Source organism: Chelonia mydas, chromosome 8, assembly GCF_015237465.2.
Source record: "Chelonia mydas isolate rCheMyd1 chromosome 8, rCheMyd1.pri.v2, whole genome shotgun sequence".
NCBI classification, from domain to species: Eukaryota; Metazoa; Chordata; order Testudines; family Cheloniidae; genus Chelonia; species Chelonia mydas.
This window is the reverse complement of record NC_057854.1, coordinates 28,551,841-28,565,015: the sequence shown is the minus strand read 5'-3', so window position 1 is coordinate 28,565,015 and position 13,175 is coordinate 28,551,841. Positions and strand designations below refer to the sequence as shown.

At 41.5% G+C, this 13,175-nt stretch overlaps 1 protein-coding gene across 3 annotated transcripts in view; it reads right to left on the bottom strand.

Annotated features, from left to right (window-relative positions):
• Positions 1–13,175, bottom strand: part of TENM2 (teneurin transmembrane protein 2) — an 832,723-nt gene that overhangs the window by 51,610 nt on the left and 767,938 nt on the right. For all 3 annotated transcript variants that reach the window (XM_043521038.1, XM_037906816.2, XM_043521040.1), the window contains one exon: positions 2,095–2,305. In XM_043521038.1, the coding sequence (XP_043376973.1) occupies positions 2,095–2,305 (211 nt within the window). The remainder of the gene's footprint in view (positions 1–2,094; positions 2,306–13,175) is intronic.

Genomic DNA, 13,175 nt, shown 5'->3' with positions numbered 1-13,175 from the left:
GCAGCAACATTTTAAAACCAAGCCTGGGATTTTCAAAGGAGCCTCATTGACTTAGACACCCAAATTCAATCGAAATTGGGCACCTATCTCCCTTGGGCACTTTTGAAAATCCCAGCCCATATCCACAAATGTACATCGTGCTATTTCTAAGTTAGAAGCTTGGAGAACAATTCGCTGATTGCTTTTTAGCTTGTGATTTTTTAAAAACTTTTTATTTATTATGATGTTATTGTTTAGTAGGAATTGTTTTTATCATTATTAACCCCTTGTCCTTTCACTTTGAAAGTATGCACACAAGCCCAAATTTAATTTTCCTGACAGGAACAAAGAGGAATTGATAGTGAAGGTAAGCCAAGAATGAAATTTCAGACTTCCTGAGCTTAGACATTGCAAGACCTACAGTTTGTAGCATGGGAGACTGACCACAGGCTCCTGCGCTACTGAGACACAGCGTGTGAGGAGAGTTAAAGTGGTAAAGCTTTTGGGATTTATTTTTAGCATTAACTTTAACCCTCCTTCAATTTGTCAGATTGTGTCACAATTTAACTGTGAAACAAAATACAACTAGCTATTCTAAACTGTATAAGCAAAGAGAGAGGATAAATATCTATTTCAATTTTACATTTTAAAGTCTGACACTGACTGAAGTCATGACATTTCTACTGATGTCAATGAAGTTCTGGTTAAACTTAACTTTTGGCCTGCGGATAGGATAGCTGCACTTACACTTTGTATGAGGCGCCATGGCTCAGTGGATAAGACATGGAATCGAGAGTCACAACACCTGGGTTCTTTTGTCAATTCAGCCACTGAACTGACCATATCCCTTCTGGATATGTCGCACAGCTTGGTTGCATTAGCTGATTTGTTTCTGCTCTTGGTCTGTTTTACTCCTTATGCACCAGTACAGCAAAAGGCCATTTTTAGTCTTATTTACAGAGTTGGTCAGTTAATGCCAACAAACATTAAATTTACAGAATTTTTCATTTTTCAGACAGGTCACTTATTAATTGCTAGGGTTTTCTATAAAAAGAAAAGGAGTACTTGTGGCACCTTAGAGACTAACAAATATATTTGAGCATAAGCTTTCATGAGCTACAGCTCACTTCATCAGATGTCACCCATTGCTGTAGTATCTGAGCAGCACATAGATATAATGTAACAATGCTTTGTTTGGTACATAGGGAAATATTATCTCTACTTTACAGATGGAGAAACTGAGGTACAGATACATTTATGATTTGCCCAGGGTCACCCAGAAAGACTATGGAAGAATTAGGAATGAAAATCCAATTTCCTGATACCCAGTGCCGTGCATTAGGCACAAGACCAGATGCAGCTCCCTCTTCAGCTTTGACTAGGAAGATATGAACATAATGAATTTATTCATCAATTTCTTAAAGTTTCCCTATGAAGGGCTAAAATGCAGACACAGTTGAATAATGTCTGTGAATAGGAAAACAGTTTTTTAAATCTTATACATGTTTTTTTTCAATCACATATAAATGAATGATGAATTGGCTTTTAGATTATTTATAAATAAAGAATTAGGAACTAAATGCAGAGCAGGCCCAGAGCTTAAAAGAAAACATGATCTGATATGGTGGTTTTATAGTGGGTCAGCTAAAAGTAAAATGGATTTATATAATGAATAAATGATAAACCAAAACAGAGCTATCTACTTGCATTTATCTTTAAAAAATCTTAATTATTCCAAAGTTATGTTTCCATATTTGTCGTATTCATACCACACAAAATACAATTGTCCTGTTAATTGAAAACTAGGATCCATTTTCTCCCTCAGTGTAAATCCTAGAGTTCTCATGAATTAAAATTCCGAGCTACTCCTTCTCAGTATAGGGAACTTAGTGTTAGACTCTGCCAGAGTGATAGAACGCAAAGTGTAATGTTATGAAATAAAGGCAATATTAATAAATTGTGACAGAATGCCCTCAGTAGGATTGTTCCCTGAGACAGAAACAGATATAGCTGCTGAAAGCACCATTTCACATTAAAACATGAACAAAATCTCTGGGAGGGATGTTTCCATGCAGCGTATCCAGGCAGATGTAATGCAATATTTATGGCTGCTACCTGCTGTTGAAGGGATTTTCTCCTGGAATTATGTGAGTGCTGTCCTTCCCCACTAAGAGCTTGATTCGATCATAGAATGACTTCACAGCTGGAGAACCAGAGTGGCTCTGCTGTATGATGTCAAGAGGATCACGGGAACCACGGCACAGCAGGCTATTCTGACACGTAGACTGGAGGCAGCAGTCTGGATCCAAGCAGTCAGTGAGGCCATCTGAAAAGGGGGAAAATCAAAGTTCAGCCAGCTGTACTGTGCTACCAAATAATACTTAATGCACATCTTCAAAGCACTGCACACATTTTAACTGCTTAGTCCTTGCAATAGCTCAGGGAGGTGGGTTAAAAGTCACTGTACTCATTATATAGATGTGAAAGCTGAGGCTGAGATACTTTCTCAATCACCTCCATTGATTTTGATGAGGTTAACTGCTTGCTTACACTAGTGTAAGCGAGAGGAGAGTCAGGGCCAGCGAAGCTAAGCAACTTCTTTGAGGCCACATAGCAGCTTAGAACAGTTGAACTGAACAAAGGATAGAGAATCCAAGGAGTTCTTTCCTAACCCTTTGTGTTGCCGGGTTTTCGCTTTTGCTTGTTGGAGGATCTGCTGTGGGGTTTACTTATTTTTTTTGGAGGAGAGCGAAAGTGGGGATATTTTCATAACCCTATTAAAAGAAAAATTATATTCTCTGCCTATTTTTGCCAATTTATGAAAAAAATGGTGATGCTTCCCTTCAATTCAATTCTCTCCTTTCCCTTCCTCCACAAATTTGAATTGTTAGGCAACAATGTGCTTGGATAAGAAGGGCTCAATCATACCGTTGTTGAGTTCAGTCAGCAAGCTCTGTATTATGTCATCCATCTCACCTGCCCTGAAGAAAATTCTAATCTACTTAGCAGCAGCAGAAATTAGAATGGAACCTTCAACTGGGAGACAGTTACCAACCACGCATCTTAGTCTGCTGAGTCAAAGTTGGCCCTACATTTAAAATACATTGTAACATAATTTTAGGCATTACCCTTTTCATTTGGTATAACTAACCTAACTGAAATGTGTAATTTTACTGGAGTTCCAGTGTAATTCAGCTATTAATGTCCAATTGTTTTAAAATATTACCTTCCTTTTAGCAAGCAAATGAGAAAGTTGCAGTTATTTACTGATGTAAAATTATGGAAACTAGCCACTCAGTTTGTAATACATTTAAGCTTGTAAAATTTCAGGTAGACTACTTTAATTTCAGAGATTCTCCCTCATATTAGAAATCTGGACATCACCTTAGGAAGCAATGAATGGCTTGGATACATACTGAATAATGTAGTCCACAATCATGCCAGTGGATTAGTTAAGACCACATAATTATTTCCTTATAGTAAGACAGAATGAATATCCCCAAATCTTTTATCTTTTACCAAATTTTTGATATGCAAAAAGACTGACTGCATCAGGGGTAGAGGGTTCCTATTCAGAGCTTTCTGAATTTTGCAATTAGCATCTTATGTCCCATGGATTGTGCTTGAATTGAGTGACGGCAACTGCAATCAAAATGACTGCTTCTGATTTAAAAATAAAACTGCTGCGGTATGGTGGCAGTGTTTTCATTCAGCATCCATGGAAACTTCTTAAGTTAGATGAACTCCCTTGTTGTTAGAGCTATAGATTTCTTTAAGGTTAACGGCCCGTTCACATTAGGAGCCCCATTCATCTTGGAGCCCCTTCCATCCTGGAGCTGGGAATTTTTTTTTCTGCAGTCCATTTACCACCCACTTTATATAATCAATGTGAGGCCATCATTGGGTTCAGATAATAACTCAAGACCGTTTTCCTATTGAGCTTTGAGCCTTTCTTCCTCAGCACCCTGCTCTTTCTGGGTTTGTGACACCTTCACAACCGTGAACTTAAAATTCTCTATTGTTTAGTTTGCGCAGTGCTTTTATTCAGGCGACTGTCAGTCAAGAGAATCCTATCAACACATCTGAAATAGCAGAAGCAAAACATAGGATATAAATTACTCCCGTCTACACATTTACATTTACCTGCTCAAGCTAGTGCACATTTTTGCTATGCCTGTTGTTATAGGTGAGCATATGTTATGACTATAACGACCTCATCACGCAGCATGATTATGGGCTGCTGCAGCCGAACACTTTTGACGACACCGTGAACTTTAAATTGGCACACCAATCTCCCAGTGGCCTGTCAGTCATGAGAATCACATCTTTATGCCAGCAAGCCCCCTTGGATATAGTCTGACATTGCAATCTTCAGTAAATTACCCTGTCACTGCCAATCTTACAGTTATCTCGCAAACAATCAAGCAGGCAATCAAACTGTTCTGAATTGCCAGTTCAGGACCTGGGAGGCTAGAAACATCTCCATTCAATACCAGTGAGAAACATGCATATCATTCCTTTGACAATGGATGATTTTATATCTCTCTCTATCTAGAGAGATAGAGATGTGTGTGTGTACACATATACTCCCCCCCCCATACATTTACACACTTACGTCCTCAAAAAGGGCAAAAGTGTGCAATAATTTAATGTAAAATTTACACCTAATCTCTTTGTCTTGGACATCATACTACTTTTTAACATTTCCTAATTTACTCCACCTCACAAGGAATTTGAGGAGAATAAAAAGCTCCTTTAAGTAAACCACAGCTAAATTACAGCATTACTTGGCAGTATACAATATACATAATCTTTAATGGTAATTTAAAGGGAATTTAAACATTGCTAAACATCCCAGAAATTAACTACAACCCACTATTCTCATCATGTTAATTTATTATGCTCATTATGTTAATTCAGATATGTTAGTAACCACATCTATGGAAGCAAGGACACTTCATTTAATTAAGATGATCATGATGGTCCCTTCTGACCTTATTTCAGAATAAGGACTGGGAATGGATGCGTCATTACACAAAGGAAAACTATTTCCCCATGTTTATTCCCCCGTTCCTCACACGTTCTTGTCAACTACTGGAAATGGCCCACCTTGATCATCATTACAAAAGGTTTTTTTTTCTCTCCTGCTGGTAATAACTCACCTTACCTGATCACTCTTGTTACAATGTGTATGGTAACACCCATTGTTTCATGTTCTCTGTGTATATAAAATCTCCCCTCTGTATTTTCCACTGCATGTATCTGATGAAGTGAGCTGTAGCTCACGAAAGCTTATGCTCAAATAAATTGGTTAGTCTCTAAGGTGACACAAGTCCTCCTTTTCCTTCTGACCTTAAAGGCTATGAGTATTTTAGATCAGTGTGAAGCTTTGTGACTGGGAGGTAACTCTAAACTTGCATTACCCAGAGAGCTAGATCTAAGTGGATCTTAGTTGTTGTGGGGGAAAAAATACAAAACCCATAAAAGTACGGGGAAAAAAGGAACAACAAAGCACCTCAAAATCTACACGTAGGCTTAATCCAATTTTCCACTGACGTCAATGGAAGTTAATCAGGCTGAGAGTACAGCTTGATCACACAAATCTAAAATAATAAGTTTAAAAGATCTAATTTTCAATGATTTGGCGTAGCAACAGTTAGCATATTTTAGGACATCCTCCATATCAAAAATCTGGATGCCTAAATTGAAGAATTTATAGAAAATGTATCAAAACATGATAAGACAAAACGTGCACACACTGAAAACAAACACATGTAACTGGAAAAATTCTGCTGTCGTTTACACCTGTGCAACTCCACCTAAAAATATGGTCCCCGTGTAAAGGACAATGTCAGGGGTCAGGGTGTCAGGCCATGTGTCCATCTGTGTTGTTGAGCCTAGGCTGTTAGAATGGCCCCTTGAGGCTCTGCGTTCAGGCTGCTTTCTATATTACACTGGGGACTGACCCAGTACGTAACAGTGGCATGATTGAAAGTGGTATAAAGCCACCTTTGCAACCCCTTATAAATTGTGCTGGGTGCAAAAGGCCAGACAATTTGCATTTCTATTCTATTTATGCCAAAATTTGCCATCCAGACACCTCATTTCATAACTATTTGCATTTACGGGCACAACTGGGTAATTAATTACATTGCTGTTTGTTTTTGTTTTCTTTAATGACATTTAAACTGGAATGGGAAAGTTTGTCTGCCTCTGCCAATATACACCCGCATCACCAAATCAACAATATTAGTTAGTTCTTAAAAAAAGAGCTTTCATAACAACATACTCTTGTAACACAAAACTCTGCAATGAACATTTTCTTTGTTTCTATTGCAGATTAGTTTGAGGTTTTGTTCTAGAGTTTTGATGGATTCAGGACCTTATAGACAGGAATAAGCACTTTTATATTGTTAATCCAGTGACAGAAGCTTTAATTGGTTTCACCCAGGCACTGTTTTTCTTCACAGCAGACATATCAGAGTTTAAAGTGGATGCAATGCCTGTTAGCAGAGTTCTGAACCACTCTTACCTACACGCCAGGGGAAACTACTGTATATGGGTGTCAGAATGATGCTGCATCCCTTCCAACAATTTAAAAGTCAGAGTGAAATAACTGAAAGTACTCTTGACTTGGCTTTAACCTGGAGAAGAATGAAATAGGAAACTGATTTGATTTAAACTGGCAGCACAAGATTAGCTCTTCATTGCTACTCTTGAATATTCGGATTATCAAGCCTTTTTAGCAACTAACAGGGTGTTCATTTTAAAGACTTCACTTTTTGTTAATGAATTTGCCCATTTCTTTGCCTATGGTTAAATGATGCATATGCATTATTACAGATTAAATGCTTTGATCTAGCCCTGCTGCACAACAACAGAATTTTAAAATATTAACTTGTGCACTTGTGCATTTTGAATTTCTGGAGCAATTAGTTATTTTTTCCTCTTGATTAGTGTCCTCATTACAAGACTTAAAAAGTTTAGAGCAGAGATAGCGATATCTTCCTCCAGTTGGGCTGCCAACACATTTGTGACCCCTCACTATTCCTTTCTCTTCTCTTCTGAGTGACATTTTTGATTACAAGTGGTAAAGAAATGCTATAATGACCCTCAAGAATTGCTTCTACATACCTGTCTGCCCTCTAATATTGAGAGAGACAATGATGCTCCAACAATACTCTTGCAATGTGCACCCACAAAAATAATTCCCCTTATTCTATGATAAATTGTTCCTTGGCCATGTTGACTATTGGCTCTTGCTTATGGCTTCCTGGCCATGTTCACCACTTGAGGTTAAGGCCAGACAGGACCCCTTCTTCTGCTACAGCCCCTTTCTGCCAACTAAGTATCTCAGTAGAGTTAACTTTTGTGCTACTACAGAATTCCACGTCACTGGAATTTACATCACTTTGCCTTTATACCAATCATCCAATTTCTGTGCTTATGAGAGGTGGCACAGGATTTTGCCCTATAGGGTGAAACTACAATGGATGACTGACGGCAAGGAAAGAGCTGCAAGGACCTTACAATTTTGTCATGGAAGATTTTCTGCCCTAGAACACATATGTAACAACAAAGTATTGTATTAACACATAGAAGAAAAATTTTGGTTGACAGAAGGTTGAAAGAAGACGACAACAAGAAGATTTCAGAGTAACAGCCGTGTTAGTCTGTATTCGCAAAAAGAAAAGGAGTACTTGTGGCACCTTAGAGACTAACCAATTTATTTGAGCATAAGCTTTCGTGAGCTACAGCTCACTTCATCGGATGCATCCGATGAAGTGAGCTGTAGCTCACGAAAGCTTATGCGCAAATAAATTGGTTAGTCTCTAAGGTGCCACAAGTACTCCTTTTCTTTTAACAAGAAGATTGTTTTCCTTATCCCATTTAGCACAAAGCCAAAATCACAGAGACAAACTCAAAGTGACACGGTCCCTATTGAAATTGGTGCTTTGGCACTATGAGTGGGAGCATACAGACATTTAAACGGTCATGCACATATGTTAGTGGTGGTGATGACTGTCAGCAAGACATAAGCTAATACAAAATTTATAGCATTCAGGCCTTGAAAGAGAGCTCCTAGGTCACTCATGGCTCTGACTCAGACAAAACAATTTTCCTATCTTAGATCCAAGAATAATTAACAAACTCGACTGAGTGCGTGTGTATAAAATGTCTATATGGCACACATATATAGTTATTGGTCAGTTAGAATAAGGTTTAGGGCCAAATTCTCTGCCATTGGAAATGGGCAGAACTCCACTGAAATGTATTGGGTATAACTCTGCCTGAACAGGACAAAAGTGATAGCAGCTGAAAAGAGGAAGCACTAGAGAAGGACCTGGGGCCCGTGTCTTCTGGCTCTATTGAGGGAGTTTGCCCTTTGTCAAAATAATTTTCATGCAGGCTCAATGCTTTACTAGCTCTACCCCTGTTCCTTGATTCTCAGATAGAGGTCTTTTCCGTCTATGCCTAACCAAGAGCCTGTGCTACGTTCATCTATGCTTTTGCGGCCAAAAGGCTGGATTACTGCAATACATTGTGCCTATGACTTCCCTTGGAAACGTCAGCCAGCATAGAATGCTCCTCTGTGTCCTAATTGGGGCAGCATGCTATGAGCATATCACACCTGTCCTCCACACTCTGCTCCTGTCTTCTTGTAGTTTTCACTTCCACATAAAATTCAAGATGTTTGTTATGTTTAAACCCCTGTGTGGCCTGGGACCAGCCTATTTGAGAAAAGGGAATTATAACAATGAGTTTGTTGAGTTAAGTGGTCCTGATCAGTATTCTTTATAGGTATTCCTGGGTATGTGTGCGCCTGGGACCAGATATTATTCAATAGCAGTGTCCATTGGTACACACCTGCACACCACACTTCCTCGTATTGTGAGCTGAGGGCACAAGTGGTGGCAGAGATTGCCTCAGTTCCTACTCTACCATGAATCACCTGAGGATCCAAAGCATGGGGCAAGAAGGTTGGGTTTTGAATACCTATAGGGACCACACATTTTGAAAAACTCCAGTTACTATTGGGTAAGGGTGACAAAGCTCTGTCCTTGCCTCAGTGGGTCCCGCGTTTCCTGGCAGATTTTGCTAGCCTCAGAGGCTCACTGTGACCCTCCACGTAACCCTTCTTTCTCTACAGACAAGGATCACAGTCTACTGAGCCATTTTCATCATAAGCCAGCAAGGGAGGTGAGGAGAAGTTATCCTTCCTTGCACAGTCTCTGTTGTCTCCCAGTCTCAGTGATTAATCAGGGGGCAAAGGTGGGGGGGGGGGGGGGGGGGAAGAGGGAGCCCGGGCCCATCCTCTACTCCAGCCTCGGGACCCTAATAGTATCAGCTATGGTAGCTGACCCTTTAGAAACATGACATGTAGAATTCCCTGGGCTACTTCCCCCACAGTAGCCCTCCTTCCTCAAGCTCCACTTCACCCTTACCTCAGGGCCTCTTTCCTTATGCCTGATATGGTGTGTACTACTCAGCCTCTCCAACAGCACAACTTCCTTCCACAGCTCCTGACATGCACACCCACCTGACTGACTGGGAGGCTTTTAACTAGTTTCAGCCAGCCCCCGATTGGCTTCAGGTGTCCCAATCAACCTAGCATTCTCCCTGCCTTCTGGAAAGTTCTTAATTGGCCCCACGTGTCTTAATTGACCTGGAGCAGCTGCCATTTCACTTAACCTGGTACCAGGGATTTGTTTAGCCTAGAGCTAATATATCTATCTCCCACTGCTTTTCTATAGCCATCTGGCCTTGCCCCGTCACAGTAAGTAACTTCCCTTTTTTCTTCCAGTGCTGGTCCCTATGGTTGTTCACTGTGAGCACTTCCAAAGCAGTTCCTTTTTAAGAGGAGGGTGTGAAAAGGTATCTGGCACCACAGTTGGCAGCATTGCTGAACCAAAGGATGCATCATCTGCTGAGACTTGAGTCGGGGCACAGTGCCTGGTTAATGTTTGGACTGAACTCCAAGTAGCTGCTCTGCAGATTTCACAGAGGAGGACACCTTGCAGTGATCCCATGAGGCAGCTTGTGCTCTAGTTCAGTGAGCTTTGGTGCCACACAGAGGAGTTTCTGCAAGCTGATAGCATAGGAGGATTCAGCCCAAGACCCACTTCGAGAGTCTCCGAGAAGAGATGGTATCACCCTTCATTCTCTCAGCAAATAAAATGAACAGCTGAGGAGGTCTCTGAACTGGTTTTGTCTGATCCCAGTCAAAAACAAGGGCCCTTCGAACATCTACAGAGAGTAATCTCCTGCCATCTCTAGTGTTGTGAGGTTTCAGGGTGTATAAATAGTTTGATTCAAACAGAAGTCTGATGGGACCTTGAGAATAAACTTAGGATGTAGTTGGAGGGATACCTTTTCTCTGTGAAAGTGGGTCTACCATGAGGGCACAAAACCCACCTACCCTCCTAGCTGAAGTAACTGCTGTCAATAAATATAGGAAAGAGCTGGAAACCACGGTGGCCTCGGAAGTGCTGCTTGTACTAAGTTCAGATCTCAGGAGATGTAGGTCGAGATACTGGAAGGAAAGTTCTGACAATGCCTTTAAGGAATCAGGCTGTCATGGGCTGAGAAAAAACAAAATAGCTCTCTGTAGGAGGGTGAAGTGCATTGATAGTTACAAGATTCACTCTCTGTGAGCTGCTCAAAATCCCAGTGCCTTTAGGGAGAGGAGATAGTTCAACAGGGACATTCTGACTCTTCTGGAGAGAGGTAATGTTTATGGCACCACAGGATGTGGGAGAGGCCAGGTGCAGGGCCAGGGTGAACCAAAACTGGCAAAGCCACCATATGCTATTAGAGTTACTGTGCTCTGGATCTTTCGGAGGCAGTAGGCATCAGGGGGATAGGGAAAGAAGGCATACAATAATGGTTCTGACCAAGGATATAGGAAGGCATCCCCTGTGGAGTCGTGACCCTGGCCGGAGTGAGAGCATAAGCATTTATTTTCTTGGGTGACAAAAAGGATCCAGGATGAGAATCCTTGAAGAGTGGTCCTTGTTGAAATTCTTACTGAGCTTGTCTGCCAGGGAATTCGTGACTCCTGCAATATGTACTGCTGAAAGGGTGATGTTGTGCTGGATGCACCAGTTCAATAGGTGGATCACATCCCTGCATGGTGGTGGGGACCTTGCTCTTCCCTGTTTGTTTATATAGTAAACAGCAGTCATGTTGTCTGACCTGATTTGGATGTGAGTAGACTGAATGATGGGTAGGAAGCATCTGCACCCCTTGCTGACAGCCCATAGTTCTACCAGGTTGATATGTGTTGGGGTTCCTTTGAGACCTCTTCCATTTGGTTCTCCAAGAATTCAGTCCAACTCTAGTCTCATCACTCAGGTTCCTTCATTAGGCATACAATGAAGCTACACTGAGTTGATCAGACTCACACATGGGGGTGATTATAGGGTGTACGACACATCTAAAGTTACATAGAAACCCTCTTCCTTTATACATATTTACACATCACATTGACTATACATTGTATCACATGTTTTTGCGGTTGGCTTAGTTCAGGGGTTCTCAAACTGGGGGTCAGGATCCCTCAGGGGGTCACGAGCTGTCAACCTCCACCCCAACCCTGCTTTGCCTCCAGCATTTATAATGGTGGTAAATATATAAACAAGTGTTTTTAATTTGTAAGGGGGTGGGGGTTGCACTCAGAGGATTGCTATGTGAAAGGGGTCACCAGTAAAAAAAGTTTGAGAATCACTGGCTTAGTTACTTCGTAGAAACCAATCCCTGTACAGCATGCTCTGTCAATGCACTGTTCCTGTACAGTTTTTCTCTCTATCGCATCTTTACATTCCTGACTTATCTGATCTACTGTTCTCTTGTCCATTGTAAATGATTTCCTGGGTATTCCCCCTTACCTTAATTAGCACAGACATTCTGTTGTCCGCCTGCTGATCTATTTACCTCCCTGTTCTTGACTCCCACAAAATGAAGCCTCCCCTTATGTCCAATTACTCATGTCAAGCGACGCCTACAATATGGAGTGTGGACTTCTGCGGGATCCACAAGCCTTGGGCTATGTGATCATCCAGATGTGCTCCCCAACCCAGGAGAGATGTGTTGGCAATAAGTGTGAGGGCTGAGGTGGATTTGGGCATTGAGGTCCCTCAAGGCTAGAAACCTGTACAGTGGTAATTATGTTTTGGCCATGGTTGAGTCCAGGGCTGCTCCAGTAAACTCTATAGTCCAAGCAGACTTTCCTGGATTGACTTGGAGTCACCAGAACTGGCTCAGATCTTGTAGAGTGGTCACTGCTATCTGTACTTCTTGGTGGGACCGGTCCTTGTGCAGCCAGTCACTGAGGTAGGGAAATATGTGACAGCCAAGCTTGCAGAATTGGGCTGCCACCATTGCTATGAATTTGTGAAAATACCCTAACCCCAGGGCCTGTTGATAGCCCAAAGGTGAGTATCTTGTACTGGAAGTGGTCTGTGCCCACTGTAAAGGGCAGAAATCTCTCTTGGGCCAAGTGTATATTGATGTGGGAAATGTAATCTTTCAGATCGAGAGCAACAAAATAGTTTTTCATTCAGTGATGGGATTATGACAGCCAGTGTAACCATTTTGAATCTTGTGTGACAAATAAGACATTCAACTATCAGAGGACCAGGATTGGCCTCCAATCCCCACCCCAAGTCTTCTTTTGAACTAGGAAGTACCTGGAGTAAAAACCCTTCCCTCTGTATTCAGGAAGTACAGACTATATGGCTCCTAGCTGGATCAAGGAGTTCACTTCCAGTATGAGAATCCTCTTGTGAGAGGGGTCTCCAAAGGAGGATTGGCCGGGGAGGAGGGCATTGGGAGGTGAGGTGGACAGGAATTCAACGGAATAGTCAGTAGAAATAATGTCCAAGATCCATTTGTCCAAGGTTAAGGTCTGTCATCATAGAAGGAAATAGGCTTGGCGACTGCCAAACAGTGGTGAAGGTGGTGACAGAACAACTGGCTGGCTCTTGATCCAACAAAATGCCTTTTTAGAAGGCTGAGGAGTGTGGAGGGAAGATGGTGGGTGTGTTCCAGAGAGTATTTAATGAACAAGCAGTGGTTGTTGAACTTCAGCATCCACCACCTGTCCATTAAACTCTGTCTGGAACATTCCGACACCAGCATCAACTTTCTGGACACTATGATCACCTTCAACAATGGTACCCTACAGACAAGTTATA